Here is a 24,447-nt window from a genome sequence, read left to right as displayed (position 1 = left end):
ACTCTTGGGCTTAAGTGATTCTCTTGAGTCAGCCTCTCGAGTAGCGGGGACTATAGGCACCCACCATAACGCCCGGCAATTTTTTTGTTGCAGTTTGGCCATGGCCGGGTTCAAATCCGCCACCCTTGGTATATGGGGCTGGTGCCACAGGCACCGCCCAACTGAGGACATTTCTAATAGGAAAAGTCACATAAAACTTCTAGCTGAGCAAGGCAGACTTAACACACACCTTCTCCTTTCTCCTAACCCTGAAGGAATAAGACAGTTAATTCTCCAACAAGAGAACAGGATAAGAGGAGGCTTAGTAACAAGCCTGATGTGACAGCGTAGAAGTAGTGTGATAACTGACTTGGCAGAGCGGTCTCATTATAAAAGGGAATGGTCTGCAGCTTAGAGCCCCGGAGACCTAGGAATGGAGGGAACCACAAGTGAGAGCTATTAGCAGTAAGTGGGGCTGAAGGAAGAAGGACAAGTTAAATGTTCCCTCTACTAGCTGCCCCTGTGTGTCCAGATGGCTACTACCTTAGGAATCAGGTGTTCTTTCCAGAAAAATGGAATCAAAGCAGCTCTTAATTCAGGGACCAGGTAGGGCAGAGGGCAGGAAGGTGGCATACTGATAAAAACTATGAAAGGAAAATCCAATAACAGACAGTAAGAACTTCTGTCCTGTTCCCCTGCCTTGCTCCCAGAATACTGGTGGCTAAGCACATACTCTGGGCTGGAGAAAACCAAATGGCCCCTGAGAAAATACCTATTTGCTCTGATGTGTGGGGTCTCTATCTGACCACCATGAAATCTGTCACACCAAACACCTGGAATTCCCAATCAACCTTTTTCTTTGCTTAAAGGGTCTGACTCTGTCACCCAGGCTAGCATGCAGTGGTGCCATCATAGCTCACAGCAACCTCAAACACCTAAGCTGAAGTGATCCTCTTGCCTCAGCCTCCTGAGTGGCTGGGACTACAGGTATGTGCTATCACACCTGGCTAATTTTTCTGCTTTTTTGTGGAACAGTGTCTTGTTACATTGCTCAGGCTGGTCTCAAACTCCTGGCCTCAAGAAATCCTCCTGCTCTAGCCTCTCAAAGTGCTAGAATCTAGTTATTAGGTTAACAGATATGAGGACCACTAACCCATCTGAAGAAAACCTCTGTGGAAGAGGTGGTTTCTTGCTTGTCTCCCAAAAGATATTCCCCTTGTCTTCCAAAGTAACCAAATTTTTTACTATAAACATGAACAATCAGAATATAAATATCTGCTAGCCTTCTGGGGAAAGGAAGCTAGAGAAGGCCAGGAGAATAGAGTTTGGAAAACAATTCAGTAGAAACATCACATGGCTGAAACCTTCCTTAAGGGTATGTTTGTACGTGACCTCAGTCCTTTCTTCCCTTCTGCTACCTAGAATCAGAGGCCACCATCATCCTGGACCACAAGGCCAAAGTCCCACCTCAGAAATGAGAAGCAGGTTTGGCACCTGTGGCTCAGTGGTTACAGCGCCAGGGCTGGTGGGTTCAAGCTCAGTCCAGGCCTGCTAAACAACAATGACAACTACAATAAAGGAAAAAATTAGCTGGGTGTTGTAGCAGACACCAGTAGTCCCAGCTATTTGGGAGGTTGAAGAAAGAGAATCGCTTAAACCTGAGAGTTGGAGGTTGCTGTGAGCTGTGACACCACAATACTCTACTGAAGGCGACATAGTGAGACTCAAAAGAAAAAAAAGAAATGAGAAGCAGCCTGGGTGCCTTCAGACACTGTGGAGTACAGCCACCAACCAACCCTGGCTTGCATGTCGTAAGCCTGTTGCATGAGTGAGAAATAAACTCTTTGGGTCACTGTTATTACAGGCTAATTACTTTTGCAGATACAGGTCTTGCAATGTTGCCCAGGCTGGTCTTCACCTACTGGTCTCGAATAATCCTCCTATTTTGGCCTCCCAAAGCACTGGGATTACAGGTGTGAGCCACTATCCTGGACTGAATACTAATTTTTAAAATTATAACACGACCATACTAGAGACATAGAAGGGAGAGTGACAATAGAAACTAAAACCTCACCTTCCATAATAAGAATCAAAAAATGTCAAAAAGAGCAACAAAAGGCAGAATACCAGAAAAACAGCGTGAACAATGAAAAGTAATGGCCTCAGCGGTCAGACTTGGGAAACAGACTAGGAAATGGAAAGAATGGAAAATTTTTAAACAAGCAGGTTCATCCTCAGAAACTATCAGCCACATTAGGAACCTGATTTTTGTCACACTCCAAAGGAAAACACACACATGCTCACTGCCCTTTCTCCCTCTGGAGTATATTCACACAAGCCAAAGATAGCAGATCCTGTTATCGATTATCTTTTTCTCCCTTCTCCTGACAGGACTCACATTGCACTCAAAGCAGCAATGCGCTGATTAAAAAACTAAATTTAGGCTTGGTGCCCAGAGCATAGCGGTTACAGCACCAGCCACATACACCAAGGGTGGCGGGTTCAAACCCGGCCTGGCCCAGTTAAACAACAAAGACAACTGCAACAAAAAACAGCCGAGCGTCATGGCAGGCACCTGGAGTCCTAGCTACTTGGGGAGGCAAAGGCAAGAGAATTGCTTGCGAGTGAGCGCACTCAGTAGAGTGATGCCACAGCACTCTACTGAGGATGACGTTAGTGAGATTCTGTCTCAAAAAATAAATTAAATTAAAAACTATATTTCCCAGCTTCCCATACAGCTAGGGTCCCCTACATAACATGGGCCTACCCCATGAGATATGGAGGGAATCGACTGGAAGAATTTCTGGAAAGCTCGTAACATAAACTATACATCAGACTCTTCTCCTTTCCCTTTGTCCTGCACATATGACCATGTAATGCTATAGACTGAATGACCTTTGGGGGAAAAAGATGACATGTTGCATGTTAAGGGTGGCTAAATAAAACAGGAATGTGGATTCCTGATTGCTTCATGGAACTGCTACATACCAGCTCTGGACTGCCTGCCTTCAGAATCTCCACATGGGAAAAATGAAATTTCTAGTTTAAGATACTCTTTTTCAGGATTCTGTTACTTTAAGGTAGGCTTCCTCAAACTATGGCCTGCAGGCCACATGCAGCCTACCTAGGACATTTATCCCACCCCACCTAGGACATTTATCCGGTTGGCCTGTTGGGTGGTTTTCCTGCTGCTGCCTGTCCTGCTTAGCAGCCGACCTGTCCCGGGGCCCGCAGTCCAACCCTCCAATGGTCTGAGGGAAGTGAACTGGCCCCCTGTTTAAAAAGTTTGAGGACCCTTGCTTTAAGGTGAACACAAATCCTTAATAGTTTAGGCTCAGTATGAAAATGAGATAAAGTGAGAATTGTCCCAGACCCTAAACTTTGTCCTATTTGCATCTAGAACCTACAGCAGTTTAGGACACGGGAAGTGCTCATATTTGTTGAACAAATGAATTAAAAAGAAAACAGTCATCAGCATAACCTGTACATGAGGCTAAATCACAGTCAAGTTTGTTGAGATTAGAGTCACCTTAGAGTTACATGAACCTCCACTGTCACAGAGACATAAAATAAAGATGCTAAACAGGGTGGAGAAATCAACTGGTGGAGGACCAAATAACCACTAGAATCAAAATTTCAAATTAATAAAGTTTATGTTTTAGAGCAGTGGAATGGAAATTTTTAAAAACTTCTAATTGAAGTACAGAAAAGCAATTATAAAAAAAAATCAGTGCATAGCTCAATGAATTTTCACAATCCAAAACATATCCACATAAACCTCATCCAGATCAAAACACAGAATATTGCTATATGCCTCCCAATCCCATGTCCCTCAGGCTAGCTATGGCATGAGGATTTTTTTAAATAAGATTTTTCTTAATGGCTGCTCATGAAAAGTAGAGAAAGAGATGTAGTCTATGTTTCTTAAGATGTTTCCTAAACACCTAAACTTACACTTAACTTTCAAAGCATTCTTACCCTTTTATATCTCACTTTAGCATCATAGAAACGGTTCTGGCGGAAAAGATAGTTGCCAAACTCCCGTTCAGTAGCTGCCACTTTCAGGACCTTCTGAAGTGGAAATTGATCTTGTTGCTCCTGAAGATCAAAGACAAGAACACCCAGAAAGCAGTAAGGCCATAATGCCACAATGGAAGTGTTATAACAGCTGCTTTTTCTTTTAGATTATAAACTTTTGCTTACTGCCTTATGTGTGCCTAGTCATCTCTGAATCCCAACACAGGTCATGGTATGTGGGTGTAATAATCGATTCTAGTTTACAAACTAGAACCAGAAAGAAGTCTACTTCTTTAGTTCTCCCAACATGTTCCCTGAAGCAGCAGTTTCCCATAGAATCAGAAACTGATGGAACTTTCCAAGCACAGAAACCAAGGCTCATAAGCACTATTTATCTAGCAAGCATTTGGGAGGTCTCAGTTTGCTCTGCGCCCTGATGGTCTTCATGGTCATGAAGCTCTACCATGGCTACACACCAGAATCACCCATAAAGCCTCTTTGGTCCTGCCCCCATCTTCAGAGATCCTAAATCAGTTACCTGAGGTGGGACCCAGGCATCTCCAAGAACCTCTACCCCATGGAAAGATGAGAAAAAGGTGTGGTCGCTTATTTGGGGTGCTGACAATTTTGCCAGGGAGATACCATTTGTAGATATGAAACCTCAACATCTAAAGCCACATTATAGCAGTGTGAGACAGCGTGATAGCACAGTGCATAAAACTACTGATGGAATTAGAAGGCCCGTATCTATGGGAAAGTTTCCCACAAAAAGCCAAGTTATGAGGACAACAACTGTCTCAGCTTACAGCTGATGTCCCTAGCATCTTACCTAGTTAATAGCCCTTCTTACTCCCAAGTGTTCTGGGTTGGAGAGTCCATCGTTTCACACTTGAACTAGCAAGGACTGACTTGCTGGAAACCAAATTTAATGTTGAAAGGCAAATGCAAATGTTCACTGTCATATTTGAGAATGTCATATTTGAGACAAAGAGTGACTCAAAGATCAGTTTAAATTGCTAATCCCTTACAAACCCACAGCCTTACCTTGGTCCAGGTTGGGCATGTTGATCCATACCCAAGAGCCATTACTAAGTGGTGGAACTCCCCTCCCACACCCACTGCACGGGAGCCTTGGGTGGAATCCCAGGCACACCAGACTAGAAAAATTACCAAAACCACAAACTCGTCCCTCTCTCCATAAAGCACTGACATCTACGCTCTGTAACTTACAGCTGAGAGGGCACAAAACTTGTCTGATTCAGCAGAGTCAAGGAAGTCAAGCAGCTCAATTTCAAACAGGACTGTGGTGTTTGGGGGGATCAGGGGAGGGCAACCCAGGGTTCCATAGGCATAGGTCGGCTTGAACAGAAACCTGGCCAGCTCTCCTCTCCGCATGCTCAGAAGGCCCAGCTCCATGCCCCAAAGCGTGATATCTGAAGAGGAAAGAAAGAACATGGTTAAAGCTTGCTCTGTATCCTGTTTAATGCTATTGGTTTCTTCCCTCTCTAAGGGAAGTCTAAGCCTCCTGCATTGTGGTCCCAACTCACTTTTCAGCCTCGCTTCCTACTACCACCACCATTCTCAAACCCCAACTTCTTCAGGCTTGGCAAGGTCCTCTGTCTCAGTCACACAGTTCCTTCTTCCTGTAATTGCCTCCTCCCCTGATTTAAATCTGATTCAGACTTCAGAGCTCATTTCACAGCTCTTTTAAGAAGCCTTCCTAGAACCTCCCAGCTAGAATTAATTGGGCCTTCATTAGGCACAACCACCACACTGCTTACACCTTCCAGCACTCATCCAATTCTAGTAGCTTGGTTGTCTGAAAACAGGTCAATCTCCACAATGCTGTTAAGTCCTTACAGGCAGAAATGTTCTGGTTTTTTGAGTATACCCTCTCTCTGTTCCCCATGCATTATGGTTGGTAAGCATGCGACAAATGTTTACTTAATAAATTTTTTTAAAATGCCAAACAGTTAAGTCAGGATGCAAAGATAACCTTGCCAACTAAGCCATCTCTCAAATCCCTAGATCTCAAGTGGAAACCTGAGAGAGAACCTGTTTTACAAAACCCAGGCTCACAAAAGCCAACTCCAAGAACCTGTGCTCTGAATGTTTCTCCAAACCTAAGGCTTTGTGCCACATTTCCTCCCCAAACCAACCCTGATTTTCCAGCTCTTAATCCGAATTTACCCTCTCCAAGTTTCATTAGCCGAGGAGTTTTCCTAAAGCAATTAGAATCGAAGGGCCTGTCCATGTGCTCCAGATATCCAGAATATTTCACTAGGGCAGAAAAAACAAAAGTGAGGAAAATACACCAAAGACAACCACACTTGCCAGTCTCCTTAATTTCACAGAAACAATGTAACCAAATGAGCTCAAGCCGTGGAACATCCCCCCAATTACAAGGGTGAATCTTTTCTCCACGTTTGGCACCTGCCTGCCTTTTGGGAGGTTCAAGAATTTCGATGAGCGACCTTCGGTGTTCATTGTTCACAGAGGCACTACGCAAAGGGTAGATGCCCTTAGAAACCCCAATTCAAAGAAATCATTTCTGCTCCTAGAAAATGCTGTTTTTTGAAAATGTGGCCTCCCTCCCCCCATAGGAAAGTGCAATTACACGTATTCAGAAGACGATTGCCACTGGCCATACCTAGCACCGAAGCATCAGGCGTCACTAGTTCCCCAGCACCCTCTCGGATGACATCCTTCAGCACGCCCCGGTCCCCAGAGATGTCCAGCATTCTCTGACTTAACCGCTGGTATGGGGACTAGTAAGAAAGAAAGGCAGACCTAAGGGCCTTGGATCCACCTGATTCAGCCACTCGTGTTCCCAAGCCAACCCCCGGCGTTGACACCCTGAAGCGGCTCCTCAGGGTCCCTCACCTGGCCGGGGGCATCATCCCCTTCCAGGACTCCCTGGTTCCGGGCGCTTCCCCCCATGTCTGCGCTGCCTGCCCCGAGGGGTGCACCCGCGGTCCCTCCCACTCCGTGCTCGGAAGGTTCGGAAGGCCCCTTTATACCGCGCAGTCCCTTCCCGACAGTGGCGTTTCGTTCTGGGGCCACGAGGACATGCTCACTGCTTTGCTCCAACCGCCAACAACCGCCCTCGAGTGCCGGGGTAAACTGCTGCAGCACGTGGCAGGAAGGGGTTGGTAGAAACTCAGCGGGGCACGTGATGGTGCTGCAAGGCATGATGGGCCACGTGGCGGGTGGGCGGAGCACAACAGAACACGTGACAGGGTTGCCTAGGAACTGGAGGAAGCACGTGGCACCAGCGCGTGATGGGGGCACAGGGACAGCTCAGAGAGCAGGTGATTGATTGGAGTGAACCAACTGCCCTGCAATATTCTTGAGCCACCTGCCGCTGGCAGCATCAGCCCTCCCAGCCCTGGCTTACTTCCACCTTCCCTCCACTATTGCGTCCAAGCAATAGTATTGGAGAAGTCCAAGCTCAGATAGGACTTGAACATCAAACTGTGAAGTTCTTGAGGGGGAGAAAAGTGATGTTTCTCACCTTCTCACTGCCAAGTCTAAAATCGCTGCTGCACCTCCTCCCTCTTGATGCAAAGGAAGACTGATACACACACCCCACCCCGTTCCCTGGACCTTTCCCCTCTTATCTGGTCATAGACTTGAGTTTTCTGGGTATCCCTCCTGGACCAGTTTTGCCTTGCCAGTTGGATCGTTCCTTCAGCTTCTATGGTTGTTAATTCACGGCTCCTTCCTGCTGCAGGTGTCTGGATTGCTGCTCTTCACAGAAAAACTTCAAAAGGTGGATGCAAAAGCCTCTTCCATCACTGTCTCCACCTCTTCACCCTGCGACTACCATTACCCACTCACCCACAAAATCTCGCTCACATACCCCATTCCCCCGGGACTGCTCTTCTTGACAAATCCATCACACCTGTCTTCAGGTTACCAGACCATTGTTAGCAGTTGATAAATTTGAACTCTGTGGCCGTTAAACACTTTTTTTCTCTCTTGGCTTCACTATTAGTTTTCTAGCACTGCTATAATAAATTACTACAAAGCTAGATGCAGTCACACCCCAAAGGGGGCAGTCAGGGACTGCCCCGGCTGATATTTTGTTTTGTATATTTGTTTATTTGAGGGAAAACAGAACATTCAAAAACTAATCATCAGCTCAGCACCCGTAGCACACACGGTGGTTACGGTGCCAGCCACATACACCGAGGCTGACCGGTTCGAACCTGGTCCAGGCCAGCTAAACAATGACAACTGTGACAAAAACTAGTCAGACATTGTGGCAGGCGCCTGTAGTTCCAGCTACTCGGGAGGCTGAGGCAAGAGAATCACTTAAGCCCGAGAGTCTGAGCTTGCTGTGAGGTTGCTGTGGGAGCTGTGAAGCCACAGCACTCTAGGGCGACAAAGTGAGGCTCTCAAAACAAACTAAACACCATCACTTCTAAGCCTTTTGGCTAAGATCAAGTGCAAAAACTAAACATCAGTGGGAGCAGTCCATGACACCTCCACTTTGAGACACAACTGTTAAAGGTAACACCTACTTTTTAGGTCAGGTTGTGTAGGTTAGGAGTCCAAGGCCATTTTAGCCCTTAGGGGGCTAAAATCAAGATGTCAGCAAGGCTGCGTTATTTACTGGACAATCTGTGAAGACTCTGCTTCCAAGTTCATTCAAGTTGTTGGTGGACTTAGATCCCTGCAACTCTATCTCCTTGCCCCAGGTCCTTGCCTGTTCTCAGCCTGGGACCACCCTTAGCTCCAAGGGGTCACCACCCTATCATGCATCAAATCTTCCTCCTGCTTGGATGCCTCCTGTTGCATCTTTCTCTGAATTTAGCCAGAGAAAATTCCCTGCTGTTAAGGGTTCATGTGGTTAGATAAGGCCTATTCATAAAATTTAGAGCCATGACCATAATTACATGAGCAAAATCCCTTTTGTTACCATGTAAAGTAACATATTCACAGATTCCAGTAATTAGGGCATGGACGTCTCTGGGGGCTGTTCCACTCTACCATTTCCTGGACACCACACACTCCTGGTGTTCCTCCTGTCTCACTGGCTGTCTTTTCTCCACCATCCTCCTCTTCCCTATCTATAAACATCTCAATTCCTGAGAGATCCCAACCATTCCCACAGGTTTAAATATGCGATGTACTAAGCAGGTGATATATATCAGGTCTGTCTAGGGCTTCCCCAAGCTCCAGGCTCTTGTATCCTTTCCAGTGGTTCATAAATTGTAGTCCTCACACCAGCAGCCTTGGTATTGCCCTGAAACTTGTTAGAAGTGCACAATCTTGGGCCCATTCCCCCTATTGAAACAGAAACTTTAGCAGTAGGGCCCAATGATGTATGTTTTAGCAAGTCCTCCATCTAATTCTGTCCTTTTCCTGAATCTGCAGGCCACTGAGCTCTTCAGCTGCTGCACCTAGATGTCCTCAGGCATCTAACTTTGGATCCTACCCTTTACCTTTTCTATTTTCATCTTCTAAGTATCAGTGGTGGGTGCTACCATCCATCTACCCAGGTGATCAAGCAACTAGGAACCATTATCTTATACAGCAGCCAGAGTGATCTTTTAAAAATATAGATCAAATGACATTCCCTTGCCTTAAAGCTATCCAATAGCTCCCACTACCCTTGAAGTTAAATCCATCCCCTTTGCCCTGGTTGACAGGTCCTCCCTGCCCTCCTCTCTGGCCTGAGCTCCCGAGGCTCCTTCTCACTTATGGTACTCCTGAGGCCCAGGTCTCCTTGCTAGTCACAACACCAAGCTCCTTCCAGCCTCAGGGCCTATGTACTTGCTGACCCATTTCCCAGACTGCCCTCCTGTGGCCTCTCTAGTTGCTGACTGATGTTTTGGTTTGTATTTTAAAGGCTCTGTGGCCTAGGCTGGAGTGCAGTAGCATGATCATAGTTCACTCTAGCCTTGAACTCCTGAGTTCAAGTGATCCTCCCATCTCAGCCTCTTGAGAAGCTGAGAGTACGAGTGCACACTACCATGCTTGTTTTTTGTTTTTTGAAACAAAGTCTTACTTTGTCAACCTCAGTAGAGTGCTATGGCATCATAGCTCACAGCAATCTCAAACTCTTGGGCTCAAGCGATTCTCTTGCTTCAGCCTCCTGAGTAGCTGAGACTACAGGTGCCTGCCACAACACCCAGCTATTTTGAGAGACAGAGGTCTCCCTCTTGCTCAGGTTGGTTTCAAACCTATCAGCTCAGGCAATCTACCAGCCTTGGCCTCCCAGAGTGCTGGGATTACAGGCGTGAGCCACCAGGCCAGCCATGCCTGGATAGTTTTTAAGTTTTTGTACAGACAAGTCTTACCACGTTGCCTAGGCTGATCTCAAGTGATCCTCCCACCTCAGCCTCCCACAGCAGCTAGCTTCTTTGAATTCTTTAGGTGTCAGTTCAACAGTCCCCTCCTCAAAAACATTGCCCTGCCCCTTTCTAAAGTGGTACCTCACAAAAAAATTTAAAAAACAAAAGAAAGTGATACCTCGCACACTTGTCACCTCATCTCCTCCTTTCTCACCACCCTGCATAGCATTTAACACTGTTGCAAACTGTATTATAGATTCCAAAAGGACAGTGACGTCGTCTTGTTCTCTATTCCTAGTACCAAGCTCAGTGCTCGATATATAGTAGTTTCTCAATAAATTATTTGTTGAATTAACAAAATTAGGCTTCTACCTGTCTATGCCAGACTTTAGCCTTGGTAGTCACTGGAGTAGGACCTCGCCTTGCTGGCAGACCTGGGTGCTTAGGCCTGCTCGGACTGTGGTCTGCTAGAACACTCCTGACACCCTCTCCCACACCTGTCTTTTCCAATTAATAATTCCCCACTATATCCGTGTAATACATGTAGATTTATCTTAGTTTGTTTTCTGTTGCTTTTAACAGAATGCTTGAAATTGGGTAATTTATAAGGAAAAGGAGTTTATTTCCTACGGTTTGGGAGGCTAGGTCACTCTCCCTCCACCCATCCTCCCCCCTCCCCTCCCTTCCCTCTCCCCTTTCCCCGTTTTCTTGGGCTAAAATGGTGAGGGCATTCTTGCAGGGACTCTGTGCAGAGTACCCAGGTGGCCCAGGGGATCACATGGTGAGGGCGCTGAGCATGCTAGCTCAGGTGTCCCTTCCTCTTCTCATAAGGCCACCAGTCCCACTCCCATGAGAACCATTAATCCATTGCTCATTAATGCATTAATGGAGTAATTCATACCTGAGGGCAGACTCCTCATGACCCTTCATTACTGTCACACTGCGGATTAAGTTTCCAACATATGACATTTTGGAGACACTCCTACCATAGCAGTATATTATCACTATAATATTCATTAACTATATAAAAGAATGCCATTGAATGTTTAAACCTCGAAAGACTTTACATTTTAAAAGTTCATAATTCATAATACTGAATGCAAGAGGCCAGACTCAGTCTCTGTGATTCTGTTTATATGAAATTCAAAAACAGGCCATGTGATGATATGATGACAGTCGGGTGGCCTTAGTCAGAATAGTGGCTCTCCTTATTAGGGGTGCTGACGGGGAGGAGGCACAAGGGAGCCTTTTCTGGGTACTGGAATCATTCTACATCTTGATCTTGAGACTAAGTACACATGCATAAAATGTTTATCAAACTGTGTTGTTAAGAGTTATATACTGATATAAGTTATACCTTGATTTAAACATCCAAGTAAAAATGTCTTCAAATTTGTAAAACAAAAAAAAAAGAGAGAGAGAGAGAGAGAGATTGAGATTCCAAAGGAACTATTGCACTGTCCTACAGCACCTGTCTGCTCCTGTGGGGGCAGGTGAGCTGTGGGTGGTGTGCCCAGGCCCTCTGTCTCCACCCCTCCCCCTATTTAAGCCAAGGCCAGCACCTGAATGTCGCAGTTATCAGAGCGGGCCCAGCAAAGGCTGCCTCCCCAGTCTCGTGATGTGACCCAGTTTCCACCTGATTCTGGGTGACCTTGGGGACATGGGGGTGTTGCTGGGAAAGGGGAGGAGAAAAGGGGCAGAGACCAGGCAGTGGAGCAGACGTCTAGCTACACTTCTCAGACCTCTGTGTCTGTTGTCACCTCCTGGGAAGAAAAAACAGCAGTGTGATCCAGTCAGTGATGATGCTGGCTTGAGGCCCTGTGGATGGTGAGAAAGCAGGTAGTCCCCTGTCAGGGCTGTCCTGGGGCTGCTGCTGACCTCAGCCTCAGGGCTTCTTTCTCAAGGAGGGTTTTCATAGGGGAGTGGGTGGGAGATTAGGATAGAGGCCTTCTGAGTACCAGACACTATAATTACCTGGGGGGTATCAACTATAAATGTAGATTTCTGGGTTTCACTGGAGAACCCCCAAAACAAAGTTGTTGAGGTAGAGCTCTGGGATCTCTGTTACATCTGTGCTTTTAACAGTTTCAGGGAAGGTTGAGAACTGCCCCCAGAAGGTGGGAAGAAGCTCTGCTTGTTTTACTGTCCAGTTCTGGGTCTGGACCCCTGCTAGGGCTAGAGCTTACATTATTAGCATCACTTCAAATGTCCCCACAGATGGGGTCATGTTTGTCCCCAAACCTGACTAAAAAATATAGAACTAGGTATCTTCAAGGGACCAGTTTTTCATTTAAACCTTTGGTGTTAGAGATGGGGAAACTGAGGCCCATGGTTATACTGGGTTAGGACTGGAATTTAAGACTGGCATCCTTCCCTCTAAAATTCTGGTGGTCCTTGGGAATGAGGATGGGGCTGGCTGGCAGTGCCAGGCAGAAGGATGGGAAGGGACAGGATTGATGGTGGCTGTCTGTGTTTTAGCCCTGAGCAGTGTGGATGGCTTGGCAGGTGAGAGTTCTGGAGCTGGAGGACCAGCTTCAGTGTCCCATCTGCCTGGAGGTCTTCAAGGAGCCCCTGATGCTGCAGTGTGGCCACTCCTACTGCAAAGACTGCCTGGTCTCCCTGTCCTGCCACCAGGACGCCAAGCTGAGGTGCCCCGTGTGCCGGCAGGCGGTGGATGGCAGCAGCTCCCCGCCCAATGTGTCCCTGGCACGGGTGATCGAAGCTCTGCGGCTCCCTGGAGACCCGGAGCCCAAGGTCTGTGTGCACCACCGCAACCCGCTCAGCCTCTTCTGCGAGAAGGACCAGGAGCTCATCTGTGGCCTCTGCGGGCTGCTTGGCTCCCACCAGCACCACCAGGTCACGCCGGTCTCCACTGTGTACAGCCGCATGAAGGTGGGACCTGGGATGCAGGGAGGGAGTGGGGTCAGCGCCTGCGGACCTTGGGGCCGGGTCCCTCTGCTCTCTGGCGCCATCATCTGGCATAAAGCAGGAAACCTGGGCCAGGACTCCATTTCCCTCCTGCACTATCCTGGCGCTTTCATTCATGTCGCGTTTTGAGGTGCTGGAGGCTTGGACTACACCCGATGGAAAGCCACTGGTGTCTCTTGCCGGCTCCTCCCCCGGCCTTTGCACTTCTGGTTTGTTCCTTGAGCACTCCCCTGTTTGCACTCTATGGAGCATGAGGCAGGGACTTTGTTTTGTTCCCTGGTGCTTTTTAGTGCCTGGCATATGGTAAATATCCAAAGTGTATTTGTTATATCAACAAATTCCTGTCCTCATGGACCCATTACCCAAGATGAATAATTGTAATACCATCATCTTAGGTTACTGGTTATGGCGTGGATTTGAGGGTTAGGAAGCTGTTTCATCTACACAATTTCATATATTCCTTAGAACAATTCTGTGAGGCAAGCAGGATGAAGTTGTTTTACAAATGAGGGCTCTGAGGCTCAGAGAAGGCAAGAGTCTTTTCCAAGGTCACACAGCATGCCTACAGCAGAGTTAGCACTAAACCAAGGCCAGTTTTCTTTCTATTGTCAAGGAAGGCAGGAAGGATTCTTGTTATAGGAAGAAGGGTTCTTGACGTGGTGATGGAGCAGTGGAAAGTGAATGTGGGGAAGAGGCAACAAGGAAGAGCAAGGCAGAGGTGCCCACTACGTGCCATTCTGGGCTGTTTCCTGGCCCACTGTACTGCTCTGGGCAGACAAGTAGGCTGTTCCTTCAGCCCTGGGAGACTAGTAGGAAAGGCACACAGGGCTGGCCAGGTTGTCCGGCCAACCCTTCTACCCTCATATATTTCCCGGTCCCTGTGGGACAGCAGTGGAGAAGAGGCTTGCCCTGCCGGGGTGGGATCTGATGGAGAGATCTGTGTGTCAGGTGCTGCTGTTAAGGTTATATACAGGCAATGGTGAGATCACCAAGAACATGGGGCCTGTGGTCACAGGTGATCAGGGATGGCTTCCTGGAGGAAATGGACTGCTAAGCTGAGACCTGCACAACTAGGAGGACTTGACAGGAAAAGCTGAGGAGGAAAAGCATCCAGGGATAAAGACAGCATGTACAGAAGACCAGGAGGCAGTCAGCATGGCATGCTGGGGACCACAGAAATCATTCTACAAAGCTGGAGGGAGAGCAGGGTGGGGGAAACTTGGGCCTATGTGACACAGAGGGGATGTGAAGCTTATTCAGAGGACAGGAGTAGGGTAGGTTGGACAGGGTGGTGATGTGGTCAGATCTGTCTTGTGTAGAGTAGCTTGGAGAATGAAGCTGAAGGACAAAGCAGGAGATGAGGGGGCCAGGAACTGAGCACATGGGAACCAGGAAGGAGGCCTGGGGCAGAGCTAATTTCATGTGGGAAGGAGGAGAGGGAGGAAGCAAACTTGACACCCAAGTCTGTAAGTTCCCCTTGCACACGGGAGGAGCCAGTGTGGGCAGAGTCCAGCATGGGCAAGGGCCTAGAAAGTGGGAGAGCACTGGGGCTCAGGACAAAGACATTCAGTGACTTACAGAAGCCACCATAGTGGAGAAGACCAACCCAGGAGAGGTGCAGAATGACAAGGAAAGACAGTGATGATCCCAAGGAGCACTAGGATTATGATTTGGGTAGAGCAGGAGAGAATCTCACAAGGGGACAGAAAGAATGGACAGAGGGAGCAGAAACACTAGCTTTGTGGCCTCCTGGTAGTCAGAGGGACAGAGCATTTAAGAAAGAGATCACTGACTCAGCGCCTGTAGCTCAGTAGCTAGGGCGCCAGCCACATACACCAGAGCTGGCAGGTTCAAACCCAGCCCGGGGCTGCCAAACAACAATGACAACTACAACCAAAAAATAGCCGAGCACTGTGGCAGGCACCTATAGTCCCAGCTACTTGGAAGGCTGAGGCAAAAGAATTGCTTAAGCCCAAGTGTTTGAGGTTGCTGTGAGCTGTGAACTAACAGCACTCTACAGAGGGTGACATAGTGAGACTCTGTCTCAAAAAAAAAAAAAAAGAATGAGATTGCTTATGTGAAATGTCTCTGAGGACTAAAGAGAGTGTGGTAGGTGTAGTAGTAAGAACTGATTATCTTGGCAAGAGCAGGTTAGGGGAATGTGGGAGGAGGAAGCCAGTTGCAGGGTGAGGAAATGAAGTCTATATTTTATTAGCAGAAGTACTGCCCAGGTGAGAAACAGGCTGGGAGCTTGTCCATCTGTTCTGGCCAGGAGTTGGGCTCCACCTTGGGTTCTCATTTTGGATTTGGGTTTTTATCTTGGATTCCAAGATTTTTTTGGGCAATTAAATTGCATTCTTTTATCTGTCTCCTTTTGTTCCTGTTTCTTTCTTTTATAGAAATCTTAAGATAATGGATGGATCAATTAGCATAATTCAGTTTCTCTCACTGTGGGCCCCCCCCCCTTTTTTTGAGACAGAGCCTCAAGCTATCACCCTGGGTAGAGTGCTATGGCATCACAGCTCACAGCAACCTCCAACTCCTGGGCTTAAGCAATTCTCTTGCCTTAACCTCCCAAGTAGCTGGGACTACAGGCGCCTGCCACAATGCCTGGCTATTTTTTGGCTGCAGTTATCATTGTTTGGCCCAGGCTGGATTCGAACCTGCCAGCTATGGTGTATGTGGCTGACACCTTAGCCGCTTGAGCCACAGGTGCTGAACCTGTGGCCTAGTGTTTTTAAGAGATGGGGTCTTGCCATGTTGTCCAGGTTGGTCTCAAACTCCTGGCCTCCAGCAATCCTCCTGCCTCAGCCTCCCAGAGTGCTGGGATTACAGGCATGAACCACCACACCCAGCCATTGTTGTCCAGTTGGTGGGATGAAACAAGTTCCATCTGTCTGCCTCAGGAGGGTTGCTCTGACCTTCTTGGGCCACTGTGAGATGTTTTGATGCCTCATTGCAAGGCCTGTGTGTCCATTTATCTCCACACTTCCTTTATTCTTCACTCAACTCCCTTCCTAAAAGGCTCTTGCTGCTCTCTCTTGTTTGGGCACAATCTAAGCCAAAGACTCTGTACACTCCATGGGCACAAACTGGCAGGGTTCTGGTCTAGTAGCAGAGCTAAGATGGTGGTCCAAAGGGCCCTGGTTGGTTCCCCCAAGGCAAGGTCAGTTTTGGGGCTAGGGCAGCTGAGAAGAAGTGTGTTTATGTCAGCTTGGGGAGATCACAAATCTGGCTGTGTCCAAGTCTGCTAGGGATGGATTCAGGTTCAGGGGGTGGGGGATCACCAGGCTCAACCTGGCCCACTCTAAGTACCACTGATCCCAGAATTAGCCTCACTTTGGGCCAGGCTTTTTGTATGACTCTTCATCAAATGCCTACTGACTCCGGATCTGCTGGTGACCAGAGAGTTTTGGAGTCAAAGGCACCTGAGTGGCTCTCATCCGTAGTTCTCCTGGGAGTGCTTGTGGCCACTGGGATGCTCCCAAGAAAGTGGCCCCAAGTTGCTGAGAGGGTGGAGGGGCCAGTTGCTTACAGAGCCATGGCCTATTGCCTCCAGGAGGAGCTTGCAGCCCTCATCTCTGACCTCAAGCAGGAGCAGAAGAAGGTGGATGAGCATATCGCCAAACTGGTGAACAACAGGACTCGGATTGTTGTAAGTGCCTGTTCCCTCTCTGCCCAAGGGGATGGCCACTTTCACCTTCCAGCAGAGTCCAGTTCTAATTGGTCCTTTACAGAAAACCATGCTTTCCATATAAAGCCAGAATTCAAAGCATTCCAGGGTGGGGTGGGGCAAGTGCAAATCCTATTGGAATTCAATCCAGTTGTCAGAACTGGCTCCAAGTTGGCTTTTGTCCTCCATGTCCTTGGGACTGAGATAACCCAGAACTTGAGTCCCAGAGTAAACAGCTCAAAGCATGGTCACAGCTTCTCCTCTGCCCCCCCCCCCGCACCGTCTGCCTGACCTTGACAGTTTGTGTGGTGCCCTCCCAGTGACTGGGAATGGAAAGGCAGATGCCCCAGCACTGTGTGATCTCCCTAAATGAGAGGCATGTGGGGGCTGGGAGGTGTGGCACACCAGCTAGGAGAAGGAAGTAGCTTACCCCTAACAGAGGCAGAACTTGGGGTTCCCCAGAGAATTCCAGGCTGTCTCACTCTAGAGCCTGCTCTCCTAAGGCCTTTCTTTCATTTGTGGAACGCTATGATAAAGACAAATCTTATGTGCACATTTAATATTTAAAAATGCAAAACCATGAACCACTCTGTTCAAAATAGGAGCTGGGGGTCCAGCCTCTCTGCTGACACTGGCCACCCTATCCCCTGGCCACTTCTAGGGCTTCCCAAGCACAGTGTCAACTCCCTATGAGGTGTTGGCCTATGTGGCCTTCCTGGGGACTTAGGTGCCAGCCAGAGTCCCCCCTGACCAGCCTTCCCTGCCCCAGAACGAGTCTGATGTCTTCAGCTGGGTGATCCGCCGTGAGTTCCAGGAGTTGCACCACCTGGTGGATGAGGAGAAGGCTCGCTGCCTGGAAGGAATAGAGGGTCACACTCGTGGACTGGTGGCCTCCCTGGACATGCAGCTGGAGCAGGCCCAGAGCACTCAGGAGCGGCTGGCACAGGCTGAGTGTGTACTGGAACAGTTCAGTAATGAGAGTCACCACGAGTTCATCCAGGTGAGGGGACAAGGGACTGTCTCCCAAGGCTCCCAGAGCCTTCCCCTTCCTAATAGCCTCCAGGTTCCACAGTTTCCCTCTATCCTTAACTCTCCTCTCTCTTGTCTTCCAGAAGTTCTACTCCATGACCTCCAGGTAATAACCTTGAAGGGAGTTGCATGGGGAGAGCTCAGCCAGTGTCGGCTGGCTTTGGGCGCAGGCAGTTCATCCCCACGGTTCCTCCATTCATTTTAACCAGCGCCTCCAGAGCAGCTGCCCACATCTGGCTGTAACTAAGCCCAGAGAAAACAAAGGAAAATCACATCCCTGCCTTCAGGGGTCTTGCAGACTGATGGGGAGGTACAGGTGAACTACAGAGATACTAGAGGAGGAGGTGATGTCAGGGGACAGTAAAGGTGCATAGGCTGTTGGCTGAGCAGAGAAGAGACCCAAGTTTGCCAGGGAAGCAGAGCAGGGACAGTCACATGAAAGGGTAGGGTATGTGGACTCTGGGCTATCATGAGAAGTTCAGTGTTGCTGGCATGTGCAGCAGGATTCTGGGAGGAATGGGAGATGAGGTGGGAAGCAGTCATAACGAGGGGCCTTGAAAATGCTCTGCAGATTGTGGGATGGGAGTGCATCAGTGTTCTAGTCCCAGCAAATGAACAATTCCTGCAGCTCCCGAGCCTTCCTCAGATCCTGTTCACAGAAGTCTCCTTGTTTCCTCAAATTTCTTTCAGTCTTAAGGACAGTGTGGTTAGGAGGCATCCATTTAAATGTATGGAGAGCAGGCATCTAGTACAGCTGTGGTTGTGGTCAGTGTCATTTTAGACAGAGAAGCTGTTCTCAATCCTCCGCATTGAAACCACCTGCAGGGCTGATTTAAGGACACTAGTTGGCCTCGGTCATCAGTTTCTGATTGGCAGGTTGGTGGTGGGACCTAAGAACCTGTATTTCTAGCTAGTCACTAGGTGGTGGTGAGGCTGCTGGTCCCCAGATCTACACTCTGAGAACCACTGCTATAGTGTTTCCCCTTCTAGGGTGGAGGCAGGTCCTCTCTGGAGGAGTGTGCAGGGGAGGCAGTGATGGGTATTGTGAGTGCACAGCCCCAACCTGTGGGATTGGCTGGGTGGATTCCTATGGGGGTGGAGGCCCCACCTGGCCACAGGGTGCATAGCTCCCCTGCTTTGTGAACTATCACCTTCCAGAGCAGAGCTCCAGCAGCCCCGGCCCTTGGAAGGAGCATTCAGTCCCATTTCCTTCAAGCCAGGCCTCCACCAGGCTGACATCAAGCTGACCGTGTGGAAGAGGCTCTTCCAGAAAGTTTTGCCAGGTGAGGCCCCAACCAGTTCTTATTCCCATTGGCTGCTGCGCAGGGTGAGCAACAGTTCATTGACTGCATTGGTCTGGAGGAAATTTGTAGCCTTCCTAGTCTGTAAGAGTGGCTTTCTAACCAAATCCAAATTTTATAGAAAAAAACTCTTTTTAAAAAATAGCTTAATGTATTTTAAACTTACAGGAACATCATAAAAGACAGATAACATTAAACACATGTACTTGCATGTAGGATAACTCAGAAAAGTACAGTGAAAGGATAGAATCTCTTGTATGACAAAAATGCTACAAATACCATTTAGTTGCTGTCAATGAGAGATTTACTTGTTTAAAAAAAAACCCAGGGGCTCGGCGCCTGTGGCTCAAGCGGCTAAGGCGCCAGCCACATACACCTAAGGTGGCGGGTTCGAATCCCCAGCCCGGCCCGCCAAACAACAATGATGGCTGCAACCAAAAAACGGCCAGGCGTTGTGGCGGGCGCCTGTGGTCCCAGCTACTTGGGAGGCTGAGGCAGGAGACTCGCTTGAGCCCAGGAGTTGGAGGTTGCTGTGAGTGTGATGCCATGGCACTCTACCCAGGGGGATAACTTGAGGCTCCGTCTCAAGAAAAAAAAAAAAAAAAAAAGAAGGGGTGCAGCAAAGAAAGATGGAGGTTTTCTTGACTCCTTTGGTGCTTATGAATGATCTTGGAATCAGAAGGCTGGTGCATATTCCCCACTTCTGGAAGCTATATACTTTCCTGATCTCTTTCCCAGCCCCAGAGTCTCTCAAGCTGGACCCTGCCACCGCCCACCCCCTCCTGGAGCTCTCCAAGGGTGACACCGTGGTGCAGTGTGGGCTTCTGGCCCAGCGGCGCGCCAGCCAGTCCAAGTGCTTTGACTACAGCACTTGTGTCCTGGCCAGCAAGGGCTTTTCCTGTGGCCGCCACTATTGGGAGGTGGTGGTGGGCAGCAAGAGTGACTGGCGCCTGGGGGTCATCAAAGGCACGGCCAACCGCAAGGGCAAGCTGAACAAGTCTCCGGAGCATGGAGTGTGGCTGATCGGCCTGAAGGAGGGCAGGGTGTACGAGGCCTTTGGCTGCCCACGGGTGCCCTTGCCAGTGACAGGCCACCCCCACCGCATTGGGGTCTACTTGCACTATGAGCAGGGAGAACTTACCTTCTTCGATGCTGACCATCCTGATAACCTGAGGCCGCTCTACACATTCCAGGCTGACTTCCAGGGCAAGCTCTACCCCATCCTGGATGTGTGCTGGCACGAAAAGGGCAGCAATTCCCTGCCCATGGTGTTACCCCTGCCTGGCAGGCCTGACGCCCATGGCCCCCTGCAGCCCACCAAGCTGTAGGGCTGCCATAGTCCTGCCTGCTCATGGGCCCATCCCAGAGAGATACTGAGGACCCGAGGGATTCCCCTGGGTCCCAAGGTAATGTCTTCAGTGTTTGGAAAGGTGTTCACGCCTGTGTGTTCTAGAACATAAAATGGGAGCGAGAAGGACCAGAAACGCTTTCCACTCAGTTAACTTCCACCTGAGTGAACGGGGCCAGGCCTCGGCATCCACAGGACACACTAAGCTCCCCTAGTCCCTCCAAACATGTTCTTTGTGCTAACTCTTCCAACTGAGAATGAAACCTATATACTTTTCCTTTATCATTGTTGACTTTCAACAGCTATTAAGGATAATAAATGAGATTATTTTTCTCTTTAAATGATCTGCAAATATTAGTTGTATTTGTGTGTGTCTTTTTATTTCTTCCTCAGGGGAAGGGACCTGATGAAGAAGGTCCTGATGAAGGGACCATGTAATAGGGACCTAATGAACAGAAGCTATATGTCTTGGGAGGTAGTGAGGTGAGAAGGGGGATGCCCACCATTGCCCCCAGACCCAAGGCTTACGTACCACAGGACTGAAGCGGGGAGGCTAGATAGGATGTGGATCTGCCTAAGGGCAGGTCTGATGGTAACAGATAAAGAAAACTTAGAGGCATTCCTGAACAGGGGTTAATGTTAAGATGGTGGGTCAGCATCCAAGATAGGGTTACTTTAGCCTCCATTCTCTACTCTGCAATTCAGCTCTGAACAATCTCATACTCCCTCCTCCTCTGCAGTGGTCCCTGAGACTTTGGGGGAGGGGGAGGGTGCTCGATAGAGCATAACTTTAGCAGCAGAAGACAGATGGGGCTCGGTGGGATTTCAAGTGAGAGGTGTTTGCAGGTTTTGTTGAATCATCTCTAGTCTTTGGAATACCATGATTTGGTCTTCTAATTTCTCTAAGCAGTGAGTAGCTCAAAAGGAAAACTTTTTCTTGACTCTTTAGAGTAGCAGCCTTCCAAACAGAATGTTGTCTGTTCACCTTGGAACGGCCACCCACAGACCAAGCAGCTCTTAGTGAGGAGAGAACTGTTTACCAGGCACTGTAGAACCCAGCAGCTCTTCACAGTTCCAGAGTCAAGTGAATAGAAGCTTTGTCTCAGATAATGGTGAGATGAGATGGTGGGCCCCCTTATGTGTGAGTCTTTAAAAGCAGCTCTAGCCAGGCAAGTGGCTTATGCCTGTAGTCCCAGCACTTCAGGGGACCCTGAAAACACAATGGCATACTCCTGCACCCATTTAATAAATACCCCCTTCTGTTTGGGTGCCTGGGCAGGGACCAACAGCAGTCCTTGGCTTTCACACATCCCTGAATCTCCTCCTGCCTTTTCAAGTCTCCTTCAAGGATTCATCCTCTTTTCTTTTTCTTTTTTTTTTTTTTTGAGACGGAGCCTCAAGCTATCCCCCTGGGTAGAGTGCCATGGCATCACGTTCACAGCAGCCTCCAACTCCTGGGCTCAAGCGAGTCTCCTGCCTCCGCCTCCCAAGTAGCTGGGACCACAGGCGCCCACCACAACGCCTGGCCATTTTTTGGTTGCAGCTGTCATTGTTGTTTGGCGGGCCCGGGCTGGGGATTCGAACCCGCCACCTTAGGTGTATGTGGCTGGCGCCTTAGCCGCTTGAGCCACAGGCGCCGAGCCTCATCCTCTTTTCTTGGCCACTCAAAAGTATGAAGGCCTCATGGTCTCTTGCTGTTGTCTACACATCCACATGATGGCTTCAGCTGTCACTTCTACAGGGATGACTCAGCAGTTTACTTTCCAGTAGACCTGCCCCTGTAGATCCACTACAGCCTGACAGCTCTGTTTGAATGTCAAAGACACAGCATGATCTTCCTAATTCCCTATTCCCCAAATTTAATTTGTGGCTAAGGTTTCCTTTGGCCACCATAACAAATTACCACAAACTTAGTGGATTAAAACAACAGAAATGTATTCTCTCACAGTTTTGGAGGCCCAAAGTCCAAAGTCAAGATGATGGCAGGGCCACAATTCCTCTGCAGACTGTTGAGGAAACTGTTCCTTTCTTCTTCCAGCTTCAGGTGGATGCTGGCATTCCTTGGTATTCTTTGGCTATGGCTGGATCATTCTAATCTCTGCCTCCATTTTCACACAGCCTTCTCCTCTACCCTATGTGTTGTTCTAATCTCCCTCTGCCTCTCTCTCATAAGGACACTTATGATGCCAATGAGGGCCCACCCAGATAATCAAGGATATTCTCTTTGTTTCAGAAGCCTTCATTTATTGTGATGGATGTCTTACTTAGTTCAATGTAAGCATTTCACATTGTATATCGAAGCAGTACACTGAATCCCATAAATACATCAATGTACAAGTTATGATGTAATAAACAATAATAATAAAGTCTTCATTAAATCACATCTACAAAACCTTTTCCATAAAAGGGAACATTTCCAGGCTCAGGAATTAAGGCTTGCTATCCTTAGACAGTCATTACTCAGCTCACCACATCAGGCTTCCCTGTCCTCCCAAAAGGCACATCACCACCATGTCAAACCTATGAGTTATTCTTGACCTGTCTCTCCGCCTGACCAAGTTTGTAAGTTTGTGGATTTAACTTTTAGATAGTAGTTAAACTGCCAACTTAAACTCCACTGTCACCAACTCAATCCAGACCAGCAGTTCTCGCCTAGGTGACTGTCACAACTTCTACTGATTCCCTTGTCTTGACTCTGTCCCTTCAGTCCTGTCCCCATGTTGTGCCCAAAATTCTCCCAAAAGACCCCCACAGACAGTCCAAGACACACTCCGATGTAAAAAGCATGAGATGAGTTTATTTCAGGCCCCAGGAAGCCTGGACTCTCCTGGCATGCAAGCCTAGGATGAGCCCCGAACCCGGGGTGGAGGAAGTTTTTATGGGTACAGAAAGCAAGAGGGGTAGGGTCGGATACGAGTACACTTTTCATTGGTGGTTGGTGATTTCATTAGTAAAGGGGGAAGTAAAGGAGGATTTGCATTGGTAGCTGATGATTTCACTAGTAAAGGTGAATTTGGATTGGTACTGGTGAGGGGTGGAGGGTCCCTTAACCGGGGGCTAGAGTTGGTGCAACCTGGTTACCTGTATTTCAAGGTAATAGAAACTTATTGTTTATTATAGCAACTATTTGCCTAAGGTGACTCAGTTTACAGTGCAGTGGCTGTGCAACCTGGGGTGGGGGAAGGCAGCAGGGAGTGGCAGAGGTTGGGGCGGAAGGGCTATGCGGTAAACAGCTAGGAATGGGGCTTGTACTGTGGCTTGTGCTGTAAACAACAAAATGGAGCTAGTTTGGCTCTCACACCCACACTGATATTTTTAAAAAGCAAATTTGAGTACATCATTCCTCTACTTGAAACTCTTCAGTGGGCTCTCATTTCTCTCAAGATAAAGACTGAAATCCTTATTGTGGCTTTTGAGGCTGTGGACCACCCCTAGATCACTAACTGCATCTAGCCATGTTGGTCCATTTCAGGTACCCAAATACCCATGTCTTTCTTGCTTTAGGATCCTTACACATGATGTCCTTCCTGAACTATATGACTGAGCCTAGATGGTCCAAGTCCTAGCTCTAGGACTGATGTGGGTGCTGGTAGAGTGATGGGAAGGCACTGTGAAGCACATCTACTTTGAACTGGTGGGACTTTCTGTCATTACACAGAAAGCACCTGTCTAAGAATTGAGCCTTCAGAGGACACATGGCAGAGGAAGATAGGAAAATAAACATAGATATCCAAAACTATCCAAGACCTTAGGTTCTAATTTATAAGCTTGTTGATAACATTTGAGCCCCTAGATCTAGCTATGCCTGAAGTCAGTACCTTGATCCCCCATGCTCTTGGACTTCCTACTTATATAAATAACCAACCTTCC

At 48.2% G+C, this 24,447-nt stretch overlaps 2 protein-coding genes across 5 annotated transcripts in view; one reads left to right on the top strand and one right to left on the bottom strand.

The window, feature by feature from the left end:
- The window catches only part of FKBP6 (FK506 binding protein 6), a 13,776-nt gene extending 6,811 nt beyond the window's left edge, over positions 1 to 6,965 (bottom strand). The window contains exons 1-5 of one of the 2 annotated variants that reach the window (XM_003794191.2): positions 6,880 to 6,965; positions 6,647 to 6,764; positions 6,187 to 6,276; positions 5,227 to 5,429; positions 3,958 to 4,077 (exon numbers count right to left, since the gene is read on the bottom strand). In XM_003794191.2, coding sequence (XP_003794239.1) covers positions 3,958 to 4,077; positions 5,227 to 5,429; positions 6,187 to 6,276; positions 6,647 to 6,764; positions 6,880 to 6,936 — 588 coding nt within the window. In that variant the 5' untranslated portion in view covers positions 6,937 to 6,965. The remainder of the gene's footprint in view (positions 1 to 3,957; positions 4,078 to 5,226; positions 5,430 to 6,186; positions 6,277 to 6,646; positions 6,765 to 6,879) is intronic. The other variant, XM_012807862.1, reaches the window with a different exon arrangement.
- An 804-nt stretch (positions 6,966 to 7,769) lies between these two features.
- TRIM50 (tripartite motif containing 50) lies at positions 7,770 to 20,627 on the top strand. Of its 3 annotated transcripts, XM_023515726.1 has the most exons (7): positions 7,770 to 7,830; positions 12,790 to 13,190; positions 16,786 to 16,881; positions 17,669 to 17,899; positions 18,012 to 18,034; positions 19,087 to 19,211; positions 19,968 to 20,557. In XM_023515726.1, the coding sequence occupies exons 1-7, from the start codon at positions 7,773 to 7,775 to the stop codon at positions 20,555 to 20,557; spliced, it is 1,524 nt and encodes a 507-aa protein (XP_023371494.1). In that variant the 5' UTR covers positions 7,770 to 7,772. The 3 variants fall into 3 exon arrangements, with proteins under 3 accessions (XP_023371494.1, XP_012663312.1, XP_003794238.1); XM_012807858.1 differs by lacking the exon at positions 7,770 to 7,830 and having other exon boundaries at positions 12,783 to 13,190; positions 18,015 to 18,034; positions 19,968 to 20,627; XM_003794190.2 differs by lacking the exon at positions 7,770 to 7,830 and having other exon boundaries at positions 12,783 to 13,190; positions 19,968 to 20,627.
- Positions 20,628 to 24,447: the final 3,820 nt, after the last annotated feature.

The sequence above is a fragment of the Otolemur garnettii genome, unplaced genomic scaffold (assembly GCF_000181295.1).
Source record: "Otolemur garnettii isolate 467f Iridium unplaced genomic scaffold, OtoGar3 scaffold00077, whole genome shotgun sequence".
NCBI lineage: Eukaryota > Metazoa > Chordata > Mammalia > Primates > Galagidae > Otolemur > Otolemur garnettii.
The sequence above is the reverse complement of the archived record's forward strand: the minus strand, read 5'-3'. Positions and strand labels throughout refer to the sequence as shown.

Bases quoted from the DNA above. Each gene is read 5' to 3' on its own strand.
- TRIM50 (XM_023515726.1), top strand. From the start codon at position 7,773: ATGCAAAAGCCTCTTCCATCACTGTCTCCACCTCTTCACCCTGCGACT. The intron at 16,882-17,668 runs GTAAGTGCCTGT...TCCCTGCCCCAG, and splicing joins ACAACAGGACTCGGATTGTT to AACGAGTCTGATGTCTTCAG. The intron at 19,212-19,967 runs GTGAGGCCCCAA...TCTCTTTCCCAG, and splicing joins CTTCCAGAAAGTTTTGCCAG to CCCCAGAGTCTCTCAAGCTG.